This window comes from Ursus americanus, chromosome 34 (assembly GCF_024610735.1).
Source record: "Ursus americanus isolate L20-20 chromosome 34, mUrsAme1.1.p, whole genome shotgun sequence".
Lineage (NCBI taxonomy): Eukaryota > Metazoa > Chordata > Mammalia > Carnivora > Ursidae > Ursus > Ursus americanus.
Window position 1 is genome coordinate 28,342,846 of NC_142160.1, and position 21,286 is coordinate 28,364,131.

At 41.7% G+C, this 21,286-nt stretch overlaps 1 protein-coding gene and 1 non-coding gene across 3 annotated transcripts in view; both read left to right on the plus strand.

Moving 5' to 3' along the window:
- Positions 1 to 6,030: 6,030 nt before the first annotated feature.
- LOC123781482 (U6 spliceosomal RNA) lies at positions 6,031 to 6,137 on the plus strand. The gene has a single exon (XR_006776741.1). It is a non-coding gene; the product is annotated as a U6 spliceosomal RNA (small nuclear RNA).
- Positions 6,138 to 14,438: 8,301 nt separating this feature from the next.
- Positions 14,439 to 21,286, plus strand: part of HABP4 (hyaluronan binding protein 4) — a 40,570-nt gene continuing 33,722 nt past the window's right edge. For both annotated transcript variants that reach the window (XM_045780866.2, XM_045780867.2), the window contains exons 1-2: positions 14,439 to 14,901; positions 19,586 to 19,748. In XM_045780866.2, coding sequence (XP_045636822.2) covers positions 14,547 to 14,901; positions 19,586 to 19,748 — 518 coding nt within the window. In that variant the 5' untranslated portion in view covers positions 14,439 to 14,546. The remainder of the gene's footprint in view (positions 14,902 to 19,585; positions 19,749 to 21,286) is intronic.

The window sequence follows — 21,286 nt, forward strand, 5'->3', positions numbered from 1 at the left end:
ATGGGAGCACAGTAAAATTTTTCTTGGCTGACTGTAACGTGAGTAACCAGATATAAATCATTGCTTTAGCAGCCTAATAATACTGGGGATAACCTAATAAACCGCCTCAACTCTTGATTGCCATATTCATAGTAATATAGAAACAAGAGGGATCCAGAATTCTTACACAAGAATGGTTGAGAGGGGCAGTCCTTTCGGAAGGCAGTGCCAAGAGACTTGCCTTGATGCTATCTCTCACAGCAAGCATGATGTTTTTATGTAAAATAGTGTATGTTACGTATCAATACAAAATAGCAAACACTTTTACAAAATTTGTACAAGATTGAGGCAGTTTCAATTTTTCATGCAAATGGATTTTACTGTTATTACTTAACTCTGGAATTGTTTTGTTGACATACGTGGTGATTGGGGAAGCTCATCTTCTAAGCACCCTCACCGTCAGCAAGCATAGAACACTGGGCAGGTTTACCCTTCTGCATAGTATCGAAAGTGACTGAGTTACTGTGAGGTACTCATATTGACTCTTGTGCTCCACAGAAGACATAAGTTTCCTTATTTTAGACCCACAATGATTAATGATCAGCTTGATTAGGAATCAAATTTAAAATGCGATATATAATAATATATATTATTATAAATAATAATATAATTTGGCAGGGAGCCTGGCTGGCTTAGTTGGTAGTGTTGGACTCTTGATCTCGGGGTCATGAGTTCGAGCCCCACCTTGGGATAGAGATTACACAGAAAAAAAAAATCTTTAAAAAATTATGTAATTTGGCTTGTTAGAATAAAATCCAAAGTAGACTAAAATGAAGCAGTTTAATTAAACAGCTGATTAATAATACCTTCAACAAGCACTTAAATCTTGTAAGAGGTCATTGAGCTGACTCTTGGGATAGCTTCCTCCTTTATCACATTTAAGATCTGTAGCTCTGCTGGGGGCTTCTGCCAAAGGTAGTCAGGACACTTTGTATCTAAGGAAACTCTGCTGTGGCCTTTTATCCTCATTAGTGTCATTAAAGTAAGGTAAGTAGGGATAAACACGTCTTTAGTTTAAGTTGTATTCCTCCTTACTTGTGGCGTCAGAGATTAATTTTGAAGAATGGTGTCAGTACAGTTACTGTTGATATTCTTTTTCATGCTTCTTATTCAGAACTGATTTTGGATTTATAAGAAAGTTGCAAAAACAGCACAGAGAGTTTTCATATATCCCTCACTCAGCTCCCTCTAATGCATAACCACAGACAATGATCAAAACCAGAAAATTAACATTACTACAATGTTAATTCAGTACAATGTTACTACAACTGTGGTGAACTACAGTTCTCATTCAGTTTTCACCAATTTGTGGTGCCTGGCTGGCTTGGTCAGTAGAGCATGTGACTCTTAATCTCATGGTCCCGAGCTCAAACCCCACACTGGGGGTAGAGATTACTTACAGAAATAAACTTAAAAATGTTTTTCACCAATTTTTTCAGTAGTGCCTTTTTTTTTCTTCAAAGATCCTATCCGGCATCTCACAGAACATTACGTTATCATTCGTCCTTACTTCCCTCCAGTCAATAATAGTTCTTCTGTGTTGCCTTGTCTTTCATGATCTTGACAGTTTGAAAAAAAATTGATTAGTTATTATAGTTGGACATTCCTCAACTTGGATTTGTGACTGGCTTCTTTCACTTAGCGTGTTTTAAATGTTTATCCATGCTGTAGTGTAAATCAGTAGTCTGTTCCTTTTTATGGCTGAATAATATTCTGTTCCATGGCTATCACATTTGTTTATCCATTCACCAGTTCACAGACATTCGGGTTGTTTTCGTTTTTTGGTTATTATGAAGAATGGTGTTAGGAACACTCACGTACATGTTTTTATGTGGGTGCATGTTTTTATTTCTTTTGGAGGCTACCCAGGAGTGGAATTGCTGGGTCATATGGCAACTATACGTTTACCTTTTTGAAGAACTGCTAACTTGTTTTCTAAAGCTACTACACCATTTTACATGCCCACCAGCAGTGTATGAGGATTCCAATTTTTTCAGCAATACCTGCTTTTTATCTGCCTTTTTCATTAAGGGCATCATGTCCCATAATTTTTAAGAGTTCTGTATATTTTAAAATATTGGCCTCTTGTTTATGGTATATTTTCTGAATATTTTCTCCCTGGTTGTCAATTGTCTTTTGACTTGATTCATGGAATTTTTGTCGAATTTATTAGAAATTTCATTTTTACCTAGTGATTGGAGATGTCACCTTTGTTACACACTGTTTCCGCTGTACTTGGGTCTGATTCTACCTTTCTGTTCTATTCCACTGGTTCACTTGCCCATTCACGCACCAGTACCACACTGTTTTGATGATAATGACTTTTATGTAGTAATACCTAGTACAGCTAGTCCCAAACATTGAAAGGAATGAACTTTTTTCTTCTCGGTGTGCTTCTATTTCTTCTCCGCTGGAAATATTCATGTATTACTTATATAATTTTTTTAAAAGATTTTATTTATCTGTTTCAGAGAGAGAGGGCATGACCAGGAGGAGGGATAGAGGGAGAGGGACAGAGAGAAAATCCTCAAGCAGACTCCCCACTGAGCATGGAGCCCGATATGGGACTCGATTAGTCTCCTTTGATATAAATTAACATGTCAAGATACAATTTGAATCAGCCAATTATTTTAAAGACTACATTTGTATCTGAGACATAATCTGGAGACAATTGCAGTATTAGTTAGATGAGCGAATTTTTAAGGTACATGCTGTCCCGCGCCCCTCGAACTAAACAGAAAGCCTCTCTGTGAACTTCGATGTGGACTTCCCCTGCATCTCTAGCACAGTCCCTCAGTTATGCCAGGTGCTTAAAAGTTGATGACTGAGGGGCACCTGGGGGGCTCAGCCAGCTAAGCATCTGACTCTTGATTCCAGCTCAGGTCTTGATCTCAGGGTTATGAGTTCAAGCTCTGTATCGGACTTCATGCTGGCTGCGGAGCCTACTTGGAAAAAAAGTTGGTGATTGATTATTACTTTGACATAGTTATAATGCCTTATGTTTTCATGTTTTTCAGGTGTTCAAAGCACTTCTACGTATTTTCTTACTTAGCCCTCACAATACCAAGTTAGATAGACTGGGCAGGGTATCCGCATTTCACAGGAGAAGAAAAAAAATCTCAAAGAGGTTAAGTGGCTTTACTAAGGTCATCTGGCTGACATGGGTTAGAACTGGCACTAAGTCCACTCCTCTTCCCTTTTATGCTATGGTGCTTATTGCAGCCTGATTTCTCCTAGGACATGTTTTAATGCTATGCCCCATCACAATGTTTGCTAAATGGTAATGTCAATAGCAGAGATGTTATATAGGCAAAACGATTTAGAGATTGCACTTTTAAATGCTCACTCAGCTTTAAGAGGGTAATTATATAATGACTTTGGAAACCCAGCCACTTTAAAAAAGTTACTATAATGGTGAAATTATCTGTGACGCTAAGCAAAAGAATGAAGTACACTGTATTGCTTAGCATTTCTATTTAGCTGCAAGTGGAGGTTTTAGACATTCCACCCTAATTCATTCAACAAATATTTATTGAGTGCCAAGTACATGCCAATCACTTTTTTCCAGCACTGAGAATACAGCAGTGAAGAAAACAAAGTCTGCGTTCTCAGAGCTCATGCTCTAGTGGAGGGAGACAGACAACAAACAAATGAATATACACTATGGGCAATGTTATGGAAGAAGAAATGGAGCTTTAAACGGGCTAGCTAGGGAAGGTCTTCCTGATAAGGAGACATCTGACTGTGTATAAATATACCTATGTTTATACCAATATAATTTTTTTTTATTTCCTAAATAAAAGAATTTAGGAAGTGAGCCATATTCCCTCCAAGCAGAGGGAATAACAGGTAGAAAGGTCCTGGGGCAGAAGAGAAAATTCTCTCTGTCATTCTTTAAAGTGTAGAAGAGGAATTACCTCATCCCCATAGAGAGCCACCAAAGCTACACTTTCCCCCAAGATTGGTGACTGGTGTCTTGGATTTACATGATTGCTTTTATTTAAAATAACATTTCTAATAAATAGTAAAACCTACTTTGCCTCTGTGCCTAAATAATATCAAATACATTTTTAAAATTTTTAATTTTTTTAGAAAGAGTACAAGGCGGCAAGGGGCAGAGAGAGAGGGTGAGAAAGAATCCCAGGCAGGCTCCGTGCCCAGTGACGAACCCACCGTGGGACCCAATCCCACAACCCTGAGATCATGACCTGAGCCGAAATCGAGAGTCAGATGCCTAACTGACTGAGCCACCCAGGCGCCTCATTATAAAACATTTTTTAAAAAGAAAATGCTTAGGGGCGCCTGGGTGGCTCAGTCAGTTAAGCAGCTGCCTTTGGCTCAGGTCCTGGGATCGAGCCCCACATTGGGCTCCTTGCTCAGCAGGGAGTCTGCTTCTTCCTCTCCTTCTGCCCCTCCCCCTGCTCGTGTTCGCTCTCTCTTGCTCGCTCACTCTCTCTCTCAAATAAGTGACTAAAATCTTTTTAAAAAAAGAAAAAACTGAACATTTTATTTCTTCATTTATTTTTACCTTCATACCTTCACATAGACACTATCTTTTGTCTTTTTTTTTTTTTTTGATAAATTGAATTTTTACCTAAAGGACTAAAGCTACATAGCATGGGGCTTTTGAAAAATTTAGTTGAGCAGGGAAAACAATCAGAAGAGATGCGCTTTTAGCTGGGCATTTGATGAGCTGAACTGCCCTTCATGTTACAGAAACCACACTTCTTGCTCAGAATGTTTGTTTGCCTTCCTCATATATTTTTCTTTATGCTAGGGAAATATCCAGAATATTTTATGTTTTGTGTTACTGAGGTCACTGTCTAATGACCTTCAACCCCAAAACTCAGTGACTTAAAACGGCAACCATATCATTACCTTACAATTCTGTGGGTTGACCTCACTCAAATGGGCAATTCTGTTGGTCCTCTTAGCGTTTCTCAGGCACTTGCATCAGGTGGTAGGGGAGGATGTAGTCATCTGGAAGCTTGCCAGTGATGCAGGAATAGCTGAGTCTTTCTCCTTCCCCCAAATAGTGTTGCTCTTCTCCTCTCTATTTGGGCTTTCCACAGGACTGCTTGGGCTTCCTCACAGCATGGCAGCTAGGTTCCAGAAGGAAATGGAAGCTGCCGTTCCTTCCAATGGCTGGGTCCAGAATTGGCACAGCATCATCTCCACTTCGCTCTATTAGTTAACAGAGTCACAGCCAGTCTGGATTCAATGAAGGAGAGGACTGCACAAGTACATGAGTAGATGGAATTGTAGTGCATCGAGATCCGTCTCTAGAGACCAATTACAGCACGTTCCCATTCTGAATCATTATTAGGCATGTTTACTTTTGTTACATAACCAATAGAAAGTCTACAACATGTGCTGGTAAAATGTATTATGCAAACACAGAAAAAGTAATGACCAATATTTTCTGGCAGGGAAAAGAATGACTTTGATGGAAAGGAGATTTCAAGCTAAATCTTCGATGATGAATGGTCTCCCTAGGAAGCTCAGGTAGGGCCGGTTAGTCAGAGAGAAATCGTGTGTGTGAGCTTGCTGAGGCGTGAAGAAGCCAGTGGTGTTTGGGGAACACAGGACCTTAGGAGCATGTGAAAGAGTGGAGGAGATGGTGGAAAAAACTGAAGAGGAAATCTGGGGTTTGATCAAGGCAGGATATTCCAGGGACCTAGGGAGCACTTCCACTAGCTGAAAGAAAAGCCAGGCCATCCTTTGATTAAAGTTAATTCCTCAGTATACACCACCTACCTGTATTTTGGAATACGCATTGAGAGTACAGGCTTTAGTTTGCCTGGGCTGGCCTGCCCTATGTGTTGGCCATGATGCTAATTTATAAATATCCTCATTCTCCTCTCCTGAGTACATGGGATTGTGTTTCCTTAACCCCTTTGAAGATAGGTATGGCCTGATGACTTGCCTTAGTTGAAGAACTGTAAGTCAAAGTGATGAGCAAACAGAAGCTTTAGAAGTAAATGAGAGATTGTGCTCGCCTCAACAGCACATATATTAAAATTAGAACAATGCAGAGAAAATTAGCATGGCTCTTGCACAAGGTTGACACACAAATTCGTGAAGCGTTCCATATTTTTAAGAATTTATAAAACTCAACACCCAAAAAACAAATAATCCAATTTAAAAATGGGCAGAGGACATGAACAGACATTTCTCCAAAGACGACATCCAGATGGGCAACAGACACAAGAAAAGATGCTTATCATCACTCATCATTAGAGAAATGCAAATCAAAACCACAATGAGACATCACCTCACACCTGTTACAATGGCTAAAATCAACAACACAAGAAACAACAGGTGTTTGTGAGGATGTGGAGAAAAAGGAACCCTTGTGCACCGTGGGTGGGAATGCAAACTGGTGCAGTCACTCTGGAAAACAGTATGGAGGTTCCTCAAAAAGTTAAAAATAGAGCTACCCTATGATCCAGCAACCACACTACTGGGTATTTACCCAAAGAATACAAGAACACTAATTCAAAGGGACACATGCACATGTATGTTTATAGCAGCAGTATTTACAATAGCCAAGGAATGGAAGCAGCCCAAGTGTCCATAAATTGATGAATGGAGAAATAAAATGTGATATGTAGTGGAATACTATTCAGCCATAAAAAAGAATAAAATCTTGCCATTTGCAATGACATGGATGGAACTAGAGAGTATAATGTTAAGTGAAATAAGTCAGTTAGAGAAAGACAAATACCATTAGATTTCATTATATGTGGACTTTAATAAACAAAGCGAACAAGCAAAGGGAAAAAAATAAGAGAGTGAGTGAAAGCAAGAAACAGACTCTTAACAGTAGAGAACAATCTGATGGCTCCCAGAGGGGAAGGGGTTGAGGAGATGGGTTAAATAGGTGATGGGGATTTAGGAGTGTACACTTGTCATGATAAGCACAGGGTGCCGTATGCAATTGTTGAATCACTACATTGTACCCCTGAAACTAATGTAACACTGTCTGTTAACTAACTGGAATTAGAATAAAAAATTTAAAAAGGAAGTCAATGAGAGATTCATCATATATCCTTTCCCCACCTCAGGCACCACAGAAACACAGGCTGAGATGGAGGCTCCATGAGCCTGGGCCCTGAGTAACTATGAAGAGCAAGTGTTCTGCCCTGGCCCTTGTTGGGCTTGCAGTGTGAGTGAGGAATGAACCCCTTTGTACTAAACTGCTGAGATTTAGGGATTACTGGTTACCACACGTATCTTGGTCTATCTTGACCTTATACTACAGGTGATCTTGAGCAAGTTATTTGGCTTCTCTGTGCCTTAGTTTCTTCACCTGTAGAAAGGGAATGATGGTACCTCCCTCTTTGATTTTATTTATTTATTTGAGGGGGGGCTGTGGGGGGGGAGGGGCAGGGGGAGAAGCAGACTCCCCGCTGAGCAGGGAGCCCAATGCAGACCTCAATCTCACGACCCTGGGATCATGACCTGAGCCGAAGGCAGATGCTTAACTGACTAAGCCACCCAGGTGTCCCCTAAAGTACCCTTTTTAGAATTCCTTTTCTTTCTTCTTCGTTTTTTAACTGAAGTATAGTTGAAAATTACATTAGTTTCTGGTGTGTAACATAGTGACTCAGTAAGTCTGTACATTATGCTAGGCTCACCACCAGTGCAGCTACCATCTGTCACCATGGAACGTTATTTGGATACCATTGACTACATTCCCTGTGCTGTACCTTTTATCTCTGTGACGTGTTCATTCCATAACAGGAAGGCTGTACCTTCCACTCGCCATCACCCATTTTCCCCCTCCCCCCACTCTGGCAACCATCAGTTTATTCTCTCAATTACAGGTCTGTTTCTGCTTTTCGTTTGTTTATTCATTTGTTTTGTTTTTTTAGATTCCACATATTAGTCAAGTCATATGGTATTTGTCTTTCTCTGACATTTCATTTAGCACAGTGCCCTCCAGGTCCACCCATGTTTCTGCTAATGGCAAGATCTCATTCTTTTGTATTTTCTATCTTTATAGTTACTCTTCTGTCACAGCTTAATAATTCTCTATGTTGTATCCCATTTAAATTACTGTGTGCTCCTGTTTTTCGATTGGACTCAGACTGATATATAAAGCATTAGCACACAACAGAATATACTGGGACCGTCAAAATGATGAAGTAGGTGTATTTATTGATATAAAACTGTGTCTGTGACAATGCTGAGGGAAACAGTAAGCTTATATGTGTATGCACGCATGAAGAAGACTGGAAGGGTGTCCGAAACAGCCAGTGGTTAGTTCCAGGTAATGAGATTTTATGAGTTTTACTGTCTTTGTACTGTTCTTAGTTTTACTTTCTTCCCATGAGTTTGTATAATTTCACCCAAAGCAATAAAGTGAATTCCTTCCAACCCTCAAAAACCCAGTTGACGTGCCCTGGGTCTCTTGCTTCTGGCACCAAGTTCATTGTGTGCATTGTGGTGGGGGGGGGGTCCCACACAGCACCTACGAACTCTCCAGACACCAGCAGAGTGAGAATTCAACTGCGTTCTGACACTGTCTACCCGGAGACAGGACCCGATTGCACAGGTTAAGGGTTCGGTCCTACAAGACTGCTTTCTGCTCCAAATGCCAGTCACAAGTGCTGGTTTTACCTGTGCTTCTGACTGACTGGCTAGAAATCAGAGGTGTCCCAGGATCCGCCTCCTCAGGTTCAATGGGTTTGCTAGAGCAGCTCACAGAACTCGGGGAAACACGTTACTCACTAGATTTCTGGTTTATTATAAAAGGATATAACTCAGGAGCAGCCAGGTATTGGGGATTAAGGATTAAATGAACAGAATTAGGATGACGGCCAGCACCTAGCAAGCATTATATAGAATTCGGCTATGATTATTAGTGAATGTGTAGAATAAGGAATCTTTCAGAAACAGTATCACACCCACTTGATCATGTAGCACGTATTAATTAATTTTCACACATTAATTAATTTGTTGCATTTTTATTTTTAACACATGCAAAATTATTTGTCAGGAGCACATGCATACAAACAAGAAACTCACTCATTCACACAACAAATATTTCCTGAATGAAGGGCACCTCTCCAGGTAGTGAAGATGAGGCCAGAAAGAAGAGGCCAGAAAGAAGGGAAAGTAGGGATACAGAAATTAGATAGATATAATTTCTGGCCTTACGGAGAAGAAATAAGAAGAAGGAATTACAACGCAGGGCACAAGAGTCCGATGCTACCAGAGGCATATGACCGCCCACGCCAGTCATCACTGGTGGGGGATTCCATGTGTTTCCTGCCCAGTATCTATTCCCATATGCAAGTATTGAAACCGTATTTTCCTCCGGGAACCACCCCCCTTCACTCTGTCCCAGCGTTCAGGGGGCTGACTACAACCAAACTCTAGCTTGGCCTTGTGACCCTGGCCTGGCCGATCAGAGAATTAAATGCCCTTTACTATAGCAACTGGCTCAAAGGTGTACACATGACCAAAGACAGGCCAACAATTCAATTCTGGGATTCCTGAGTAAATGTGGAACTAAAAAGTTCTGAATTCCAAATTATTTTATTTAGCTTTGATTAAAGTTTCAATCAAGATCAAGATTTCAATAGTAGGAACTTAGAATAAAAGTCTGTTCTATTAGCACAGTGGTCTGAGGTTGAGCACAGGTCCTTTCTGGACTTAAATATTCTGTATCTGGTCATCATGAATGGACTTTGGCTTGCAAAATGTTCTCCTGTTGCATCCTGATCGTTAGTGGCTTATGGTGCTACAGCCCCTAACTTTGAGACTACATACTTGCTTTATTCATTTCCTGTGGGAAACTGAATTTAAATTCACTTACCAATCTTGTAACAGCTATATCAGGAATTATAACTTTATCAATCTTCTCACAATTGACTCAACTGACATAAAAAATATGAGATCCTCTTAGAGTTAAGAAAAATAGTTTTGTTCTTACATATATTATATAAGCAAGTGGAAACAACTGTAAAATAATATAATATCTTTTACTTTTTTCAATTTACGTCTTTGGTTTTATTTCCCATCAACCATATGAGGAACACAGGACTGATTATAATCATCCTAATTTTATGGAGGAGAAAAGGCAGACAAAGGGGTAGCAGTAATCCAGTGGCAAAACAGAGCATATAGAATGTGACTCGTTGGTGATTCACAAAAACTCAGACCCTTTACAGCTTGCCTGGCCCCCGTGCCTTGGTCCTCACCTAAGCATTGCTACCAGCATATAACTAACAGTAATACAGCTACATGTTTTTAAACTCTGGACTGATCTTTCTGTGAATTTCCCATCAATCTGGAAGATTTTAGTGTATTTTATTTTATTATTCCTAATGGAATTTGTATATTCAGTAACTTAAGGTAATCAACATTTTGTAAGTAGTTAAATTTCACTGCATTTCCAAGGGTACAGATAAATAACTGCTAATGGAAAAGCTGGTGGTATTATTCAGCACCCACTCCCCACATTTTTTGGTATGCTTTATTTTCTAAGTTATATGGGTGGGTGTGTGTGTGTGTGTGTGTGTGTGTGTGTGTTTTCTGTTTGGTATTATAATTACTAAAGATGGTTTTTATATCTTGGATTATTAAAAAAAACCCAGTCTATTAAATTGACCACATTAAACACAACGTTACAAATAACTCATGGAATGTGGTAGAGTTGAATTTCAGGTGTGCATTTAAGGATGCAATCTCCCAGAAGAAAAATAATCAGCAAAAAATGTGAGGCTGCTTAGTAAGTTACCATCAGTAAATTCTATGGTAATCAATAGCCCCAAAGGAAACCCATGGCCAGCTAATGCCAGCTGGAGACTACTCATCTCTATTTCAGTGGTTGTAAAGGTGTTCTCAAACCTGGAGCAGCCATGATTGGTTGACTTACAACTGTTTTATGCAGTTATGATTTGGAAATTAGGATTCAGTGCTCACAGGGCATGCCTGAAGAACTTACTGTCGTTGGCTGTGTTGGAAAAGAAATAAGGGAGTGGGCTGCCTCCAGATGTCCAGTAGGAAGAGGACAGGCCCTCTCTCAAGTGGTAACGGCTCTTTGGTGTTGGTGCTTGGTGACGGGCAGCTTAAAGATGCCAGAGACACTCTGGCTTGAAGCAGTATGTCTCAAAGTATGGTCTCTGGTGCATGTGGTGATGTTAGGTGAAGAATCTTTGGAAATTTCATCCACCTCACAATAATGAGGTCTCATCACGACTCTACATAGTCTTAAGTCTAATTCAAAATGATAATGTTGATACTAATAATGTTGATAATGACTTTTTTTGAGGACTGACTTTGTGCCAAGCATGGTGCTGAACACTTCCTATGCATTATCTGACCCAGTTTTCACAACAATCCCCTGAAATAGGTATCATTATTTTTTTCCATTCTACAGATGAAAAAACTGAGGCACGGAAATAAGGAACATTTCCAAGGTCACAAAGTGAATTCGTGGCAGAGCCAGGATTCAAATTATGGTCTAACTCCAAAATATATGCTTTAAAAATTGTGGTAAGATACACATAAAATTTACTATTGTAGCCATTTTTTTTTTTTTTTGCACATCACAGGGACATGTATTTATTCATGCCACAAAGGAAACAACACGTCTACAAGGGTGTAGCGATGCTCCATGTTCCCATTTAACAGAGCTAGCTGAAATCTACAGCCAAACTGACATTCCGTCTGATTTGTACTCCCAAGCAAAGCTGGTTTATGATGACCATGAGCATGTGCAGGACTTGAAGCTTTCAAAGCTTTATTCTTTTATCAGCACTCCTGTTATAAATGACAAAACCCATCAACCCCGTTCCTCCCCAGATCTCCTGGTAAACTTGGCTATATATAGTAGGGCTTCATAGGGACCCAAAGATTTTTAACAAGGCTTTGAAGCATTTTGGCACAGGACCCCTGGCTCAGGCCGCCCCAGCCCACAGGGCCCATGACTCCAAAAGTTCACTGAGTACACTATTGTGGCCATTTTAAAGTGGACAATTCAGGGGCACTTAGTACGTTCACATTTCGTATAACCACCACCACTATAAATTCCAGAAAATTTTCATCATCCCAAAAGGCAACTTCATGCCCATTAAATGGTCATTCCTCATCCCCTTTCCCCTGAACCCCTGGCAACCACTAATCTGCTTTCTATCTCTATGGATTTGCCTACTCTGGACATTTTATATAAATGGATTCATATAATGTGTGGCCTTTTGTGTCTGGCTTCTTTCACTTAGCATAATGTTTTCAAAGTTCATTCATGTTGTGGCAGATACTAGTACCTCATTCCCTTTTATAGCCAAATATTAATCCATAGTACCACATTTTGTTTATCTATTCATCAATTGACGTACGCTTGGGTTGTTTCCACCTTTTGGCTATTGTGAGTAGCACTGCTATGAACATTCACGTACAAGTTTTTGTTTGAACACCTGCTCTCAATTCTTTTGTGTAAAAAGAATAGGCTTTTGATCATAAATGTCTGCTGACGCCAAAAAGGAGATGACCAAATATCTAAAATTTTCATTCATTCAACAAATACTTACTGAGGACGTACCATACAACCACCTAGAATGCTAAGCACTGGAATAGAAATTGCAATGAATAAGAATGCAGCGAATGACAGGCATCATCCCTGTCCTCCTTGGGAATGACAGAAAATTGAATAAGTGAGTAAAACACAAACCTGGCAGCAGTCAGGGTCAAGGGTTCCTTTTCCATTTGCTATTAAAGGAAAACAAAAGCTGGTCATCACACACCTGAGCAAGATGCTCTAACGGGATGCTTCTGAATCAACAAAGACAACCAAAAGTAGATTAAACAATAATGTTATTTATCATCTTATATAATAAGTCTGAGGTAGGGAGTTTCTCCAGGGGGATAACCAAGGAATTAGGTTTTCTTCATCCTTCTGCTCTGCTACTCTCATAGTCACAACAAGTGACAGCAACTCTAGGCGTTATGTCCTGTTTTTAGAAATAAGAAAAATGTTTTCAGGAATCCTCCAGAATACTTCCCTGCAGGGAAGATTTGCACCAAGAGCCTATTCCTACACTAATCATTGGCAAGAGAATGGAATTACAGTGCATGATTTAAGATGAATCAAGTTTGAGCCTGGAAGGAGGCCCAGCTTCCCCTGGGCCATATAGCCACCTGATGCTGTAACAAAATCAGGTTCTGGGAAAGTGTAAGAGGAAAAGGAAGGGCTATGGGATAGGCAGCCAGGTGCCAGGCAGAAATTCCTGGAGGACTGTCCAGCTCAGAGTTCTCTGAACTCCAGGCCTCAACTGAAAACAAAACAAACAAACGAAACAAATCCTCAACATGTCCAAAACTGAATCCATGATTCTCATCACTCTTCCAGTGCTCTATTTCTTTGGAATACACCACCATTCCAGCTGTAGAAGCCCGAAATATAGGAGTCATCATACCCTCTTCTTTTCTTCTCAACACCCCTATCTAGTGCATCACCAAGTCCTGTTGATATAACCTCCAAAATAGCTCTTGAACCTACTGGTCTCTTCACCTCCACTGCCACCATTCTAATTCAAGTCACATGCATCAACTCTTCCCCGGAGCTCTGCAACAATCTTTTGCTTGGTCCTGTTCCGGCCATTCTGACCTGCCTCCACCCTAGTCCTTCACATTGCAGCTAGAGTGGCCTTCTGGCCTTTTTAAATACATAATTAGGCTTAAAATTTGCTTCCCACTGCTCCTAGAATAAAGAAAAAAGTAAGGGTCTCCCCCAGATCTTGCAATTCAGTTACAGTGGTTTCTTTTGCGTTTCAAAGGGTTGAGCTCCATCCCACCTCAAGACATCTGTACTTGCGGTTGCTCCTGCCCTCGTATCTCAGTTTAACCGTCACTTCCGAGGGAAAGCCTTTCCAGGCCTCCTAATTAGGTCAGGTCCCTTGCTTCGGGCGCGTAGAAAAGTCTGTGCCTCTCGTTTAGGGCACTTTTCTGTCTGTAGACTAAGATTCACGCAAACACGGAGCTAGTATCTCCTACGACATAATGCCTGGCACTAAGTGTTCAATACATAGTTGAATGGCTAGAGGAATACATAAAGTTCAAAGAAGAGTGGTCCATAATGAATACAGACCTAGTCCCAGAAAGAACACAAATAATGGCCGTGAACCACACGCACAGCGGAGCCGCCTGGACTGCAAGACTCGTCGCTCCCCCCAGTAGCTCCGCCCCTTGTGCCCCGCCCCTCTCTGCTGAGTCGGGGGGAGGGGCATAGAGGTCGCGTGACGTGACAGCAGCCCCCCGTTGATTGGGCTTCCAGGGATGCCGGCTAGGAAAGGGGGCGTGTCTGCGTGCGCCGATTGGCTGTCGGGAGGCGCCTGGGCGGGCAGCAGTGGCAGCGGCGCGGGGGCGGGCGCCGGGAGGGACGGGACCGGGCAGGGCAGGGAGGGCGGCAGCGGCGGGCAGGATGGGTCCTCGCCGCCGGCTTTGCTGAGACTCGCTCGCGTGGGCTGCCAGCGGTGGGCCCGCAGTGGCCGCGGGGCATGAAGGGCGCTCTGGGGAGCCCCGTGGCCGCGGCCGCCACAGGCGCCGCGATGCAGGAGAGTTTCGGCTGCGTCGTGGCCAACCGCTTCCACCAGCTGCTGGACGACGAGTCTGACCCGTTCGACATCCTGCGCGAGGCCGAGCACCGGCGCCAGCAGCAGCTGCAGCGCAAGAGGCGCGACGAGGCGGCGGCGGCCGGGGCCGGCAACCGCGGCGGCAGGAGTCCGGCCGTGGCCTCGGGCCACAGACCTGGCGCGGGCGGCGGCCGGAGGGAGTCCCAGAAGGAGCGCAAGAGCCTGCCGGCCCCCGGCGTGCAGCAGCCGGACAGCCCCGGGGGCGGCCCGCTACCACCCGGTACGCGCGCCCCGCCCGGCTCCTGGGCACCCCCGGCTAGGCGCTGTGGGCAGGAAGGGAAGGAGAATGGGGTCACGGAGGTCACCCCTCCTCGGCCGCCTCTCGACCCCCAGTGCGAGTCCGGGGTCAGGGGGTCCAGATCCAGAAACGGAAGGGGCCTCTGGGAAGACTTGGGTTAAGTTGAGGGTCCTTGTGGCGGAGAAAGGTAGGAAAAGAGGACGGGAGGGGGCTGTCACGCCCCTTCTAGCCTTTCCCAGCCCCCTTGCGGGGGTGGGGGGAGTGCGGGCGTGGAGTAAGGGTCTTAGAATCCTGGAACTGAGCCTTTACAAGTTTGCAAAGTTGAGGGATGCTTGGGGTGGTGTTGGGGCGGGGATAACTGGGGTCGCTACCCCCGGGAGCTCAAATCTAGAGCTAGCAGAGACTGTCTCCATCCTCCAGCCCAACCACTGCAAGATTCGGGTCCGGAGGAAAAAAGAGAAGCGTGGTGGGGAGGAGGGAGAAGAACCCCTCTTAGGGAGGGTGAGGAAGGAGGACGCACCCGGCCGCTGGGGGTGGTGGCGAGAGCCCAGGGTGTGTGAAGAATCGCGGGGGCTCGGGGTTCGGGCCTCTGTGATGGAGCGAAGGCCTGGGTGACCGCGGGGGCGGGCTGTGACGTCAGGGCCGAGAGCAGAATGCGGCGGGGGCGGACGCGGGGTCCCCGGCTCTTTCCAAGCTCCGTACTTTCACCCCATCACCGTAAACCCCATCCCCTTAAGTACGGTAGCTTCCAGCAGCCAGCCCGCATCATTTTTTCAATACAGCATGTAGTGTCGTTGGGATGTATAGCTTGTCATTAACTCAGGCTGCTTTAAGAAAAGCGTTTTTAACCTTTAACTTTTTCAACAAGAATATTCAAAGTTCCCCACACCCTGTTTAGCCAGATACCACTGTCGGCATCTGGCCGGGGAAGGTGCTTAAGAGTCGTTTAATCACCTGAACTGCATCAGTTCGTAGTCTGCGAGACTCCAGCTGTGTTTTCTCTGTTTTCCTAAAATAAGGCAGTGGTCCTAAGGTTTGCTTAATAAGAGTGTTAAGATTAAGATGTGTCGTTCGACCACTCCAGCCACTGTTTGGCACTGTATTCAACTCGGCTTTACTGGCTTGTTCCTTGCTTGATTAAAGCTGTGCTTCCCAGCCCGGAGATTACCAACTCCTGACTTAAGTGTTGGGTCTTTGACTCGTGCAGCTAGGTGATGTTTACCTTTATCTGTGAAAACTTCAGTCCAACAATATCACTTGAGAATGAGAAAAGTCCCTATAATAAAGATGTTGAAAATTATTTTAAATGCTACTGGATATCTGAAAACCCCATGCTCGTAGGCCAGTACGTTTATGAGCCTAGGTCAACGGTTAATGAGACGAGATATAGTGTACATTTTGTGTTATAGTCTCATTTTTCTCATAAATCTATTTAGATAAATATAGTAATGAAAGAACTGAGGAAGGCTAAGCTTTTCCTCTCCCTTTACTTTTTAACAAATGTAAATAATGTATTTTATCCTTTAGAATATTATGAAACTGCATTCAGTGCTGTTAATATATTGCTTTTTAACCATTTTAATATTAAAAATTATACATTTTTATTATAAGAATTTTGAACAATTCCAGAATGTATGAAATAAACATCTATTTTTCTTGTTAACACCTTGCATTTATGTACATACAGAGCTATTTCTTTTTTTCTAAATTTAAATGATATGTAAACTGAGCTGCAACCTGCTTTCACTTAGCATTGTAACCTAGTGGGTTTATAACTTTTTTCTGTCAGTTGTTCATGATCCAGATGATCTGGCTTTTGAGATCTATATTAAAGATCTTTAGTTAATTTTGTAGTTAGAATGGAAGTTTTGTCATTTGTCAGTTCTTTTTCAGACGTGTTATTTCAGGAGTAAACAGCTCATTAATTTCCATTCATGTAGTTACTGTACTAAATTTATAGAGAGCTACTCTCTCAAGGTTTTGTAGCCCTAATTGATATGGACTGTATTTTTCTAACATTCAAAGTTTTTAATTTAGTTAGAATAAGTGAATGCTCACTGTGGACAAGAATCAAAGTCAAAACATGTTTGACATATATTGGAAACATTTTTGGATGTGGATGTGGAAATCATAAGATTTTCCCATAGAAACAGGTTTTTAATGCCCTTCACTATTTAACGACATATGTAGACCCTTGGGGGAGCCTTGCTCGATAAATCCATTCTTGAAATCCATAGAGGCTATTTTGGCTTTGCTTTTCCTAACCTTTCAGAACTATTGTCTTTGAGTCAAAGCTCAACTTTATTTTGTAGGAAATCTCACTGTAAATTTTGTTGTATTCTGTCCCTTCAAATGGGTTTGGGTTTAGATCAGTGATCAGACAGCATGTGCCAGCCTTTTATTGGAAAGGGCTAGAGAAATTCAGTGTTTGCATTATCTGCTTGGAGCTGCTGACCCAGCACAGAAACAAACTAGGTTCAGTTGCAATCTTGATCTCTTAGCACTAAATTGTGGGGGGGAAAACTGGATGCCTTTTATCTTTGTTTGGGTTTTGGGGAGAGAATGAAATGTTTGCAGTGTATTTATAGTTATTCTAATAAGTAGCCAGTTATAGTTAATGGTTTTTAATCTGTATACCAAAACTTTGGAAGAAGTTTTAATACAAAGTATGCAGTAAATGTCATTTTGAGTGGTGAATTCCAAATTTAATTGATACAATTTAAAAAAATAACCTTGAGGAAGCGAAAAAGGTGGGATAAGCTCCTAAATAATTCTGTAGTTGAGTGGAAATATTAAGATTTTTAAAAATAGGTTATAAATAGGAAATTTAAAGCTGCATCAAAATAACTTTTTATGTTGAGGGAAAAGTATTGAAAACAATGGTTGCTGTTGACATATTAGCCAATTGCTGCTATGTCATAGTCTATTGTAGTTTTCAACTTGTTAGATAATTAACTTTCATAATAACACTTTCTATCTAACGTTTCAAATTTGATCTCTATTAGTAATATACATGCCGTCAGATTTGGCATTGCATACTCCTGGGACAAATGTCAGTCTCTGTTTTGTTTCTGCAAGAGAAGCATAATGAGCTATTTATGACAACATCTTTCCCATATCCCAAACATGTCATAAGCTCAGATTGTGACATCAGGATGCAAATTGGATTTAAGCCTCTCCAGGTTATGGAACATTAACTAAAGATGGAACTTAGATTTATTATGTAACTTTTCATATTTGAAAAAAAAATAGTTTATGTTAACTAACAAGTAATAAATTGCACAACTTTATGTTAGTGGTGTCACAGGCTTGATTTTGCCTTTAAAATGGGATCAGTAAGGTATTGGAACTATGTTAATATTTACATGTGCCCAGTAAAAAGTTCAGATGGGAAATATTGAGTAGGAAAACAAAAATATGTATAAACACAGATTCCTTAAGAGTCATGTGTTATCTGTCTAAGAGGGGAATCTAGGAATTTTAAAAATACCCATTAACTAAAATACATTTAATATTTTTATAGCCATACAACCAATGTGAAGGGTAAGTTATACCAAGAAAAATCGAAGCTACTATAATGAAAATAGTACATCCTGTTTGAGATGGAGACCTTTTAAATGTATCTAAAGAAAAATAAATACATTTTTGGGAGATGATTTAAGAAGTGACAGAGTTCTTCACAGTGTATTTACCAAGTAATAGCTGCCTTCAGACATAGAATCTAAGAATTTTTAAAGCATCAAAACTATAGAGGAGTAAAGTGAGAGAAAGAGAGAGGGAGAGACTGAAGTCTGTAGTGGCCCTGGCTGAGTGCTGGCCTTCTGCAAATGAGAGATGTACCTTTGAGTGCTGACTGGTCCTTGTATGAGTCGGCAAGTAACAACTTGGCCTCATATTGGGAAATATGATCATAAATGTATAAAACCCAACAAAGCAGGAGAGCAGGAAAATCTGTTTTCAAGCAAAAAAGATCATAGCAGTAGGACTATTTAGAAACGAAAACCTTAGTAGCCTATGATAAACCATAGTTTATCTGAAGTGCAATCTGCAATCTGAAATACAGAGTGTTTATCCTTTAAATTTTCTGTGTGGAGCTTAACTACCTTGTTTTAACAAAGTTGCTTTTGTCAAAAGTAGTGAAGGTAGCAAATGGGTATATGCAGAGCTGTCGCTCTGTGAGATACCTGTGATTGTAGGTTAGTCGGTATAGTTTATAGTTCCTAGGGCAGAAGAGAAAGCGAATGTATCTTAAAAGTTTTATCAGGAAGTACAGTTGGCCCTTGAGCAACGTGGTGGGGATTAGGGTTACCAACCTCCCGTGCGGTTGAAAATCCACATAGAACTTTTGACTTCCCAAAAACTTAACTACTAATTGACGAGAAGCCTTGCCACTGTATATGTATTATATATCGTATTCTTACAGCAGAGAAGCTAGAGAAGACAATACATTTACACGACCGTATCTAAAAAAGCATGTGTGGGCCTGCGCACTGCCACCCTGTGTTATTCAAGAGTAGTCGACTCTGGGCTGTGATAGTATCCACAGCTTTTTTCTTCTCTGAGTGTTTCCAAACTTCCCAGATTTTCCTGTGAATTTAAAACTCACTGTAAATGTGCTGTCATGGACCTGGTGTCCCAGCTCTCTGTTCTGATTTGTCCCTGGCAGGCCAGAAGCGAGCTCCCAGAAGAGGGGAGCAACAGGGATGGAATGACAGCCGGGGGACAGAGGTGACACTTGACAGAGCAGAGAGGAGATCCTACAGGGAGTATCGACCCTATGAGACCGAGAGACAGGCGGACTTTACACCTGAGAAGTTCACGGATGAAAAGTACGTACTGCAGACCTCTGCCGGGAGGGCGGGGGGAGCCAGAAGGTTTAAGAGAACTGCTAGCCTTTGCGACCTTTTCATGGTGCCAGTCCTGGGGCTATTTTGCCAATTGAAGTTGGCAGTTACTTTAAGTGACACATGAGGGAAGTGATTGTATGGTGAAAAATGAATTATTTTTTGGTAACTACACAAAGCACTCCCGTAAAAAAAACTACACAGGAGTCTGTTAAACCGGTTAAATTTTCTTTTGCAGTTTAGGCTAGGGATACAATTATGGTTTTGATTTAACATTACTCATTTAGAGTACTAACACATTTGAACAAGTTCCTGGCCCCATCGTTAGGTCAGTTGGCTCTCATGATGACATTTTAAGAAAAACTGATAGAGTGTGTAACACCCAATTTCTGGCTCCCATACCTTCCTCTAGAAAGTGCTCTGAACTGGAAGGTGGTCTCAGCCTGGTGCGGCTGGACACCACTCCTGAGTGATGGGGCAGCATGCAGGCTACCTGTGCCTACCTGTGCACAGAGCAGTTCCCAGTGTCTTATGCTTGGTACTAACATGACACATGCTTGCTGCCGAAAGTTTGTGTTAGGAACTCAACCTGCACAACACTGAGTTTAGAGTAAACAAACAACCTGCGAATCACATTTAAAGAAAAACAGGTAAAAAAGCTCAGGGAACTAGAGCAGTGTGTGGTGACGCTATCCACCATCAATAGTTTAATGTCAAGGGAGCCATTATTCCCAAAGTCCTTCAACTTCTTGACTCCTAATTCTATTCAGGATCCTGGCTACAAGTTTTTACCAAAGGACATGGCTTTTTAAAACCATGTTCATTAACCACCGCCACCTCCCAGAAAGTGCAAAAGTCCAGCAGAGTAGCTCAGTCTGGGGGGCTGAGGCAGGTGGTGACTTCCACAGATCTGTTCCTTACAAGTTACATGTTCAGAACATCAAGATGGTGTATCTGCCATCATGTTGGAGGGTGAGGGAAGAGAAAGGCTTAATTCTGCTATTTTTGGTGATTACTTCAATTTTGCTGTGTAATGGCCATAGTCTGCTTGCTTACAAAAAGCCTTCTGGATCAGAGCTACTTATCTGGGGAAGCATATGTGTATTTTTTTTCTCACTTCAGGGATTTATTCTGTGGAAATAAGGAAATTATAGCTCAAAAGCACAAACTCATGTTTCCAGCTTTTTTAAGTAGCAAAACTATGAGTCTTAAAAGGGTCTGTATATGTTAACACAAAATGATGCCTGTTAAGTGAAATCATACATGTATATAAGGGTAGGGGTAGGGTGGGATATGGGATTATGGAGGGATTTTTCTTTTTTCTTTAAAAATAATTTCAGATTTACAGAAAGTTGCAAGACTTATACACAGAATTCCCATATACCCCCACCCAGATTCCCCAAATGTTAACATTTGTTTTATCATACGCCCCACATTCCCTTCCTTTATACACACACACACACACACACACACACACACACACACACACACCTTTTTTCTTTAACATTTAAGAGTGAGGTGCA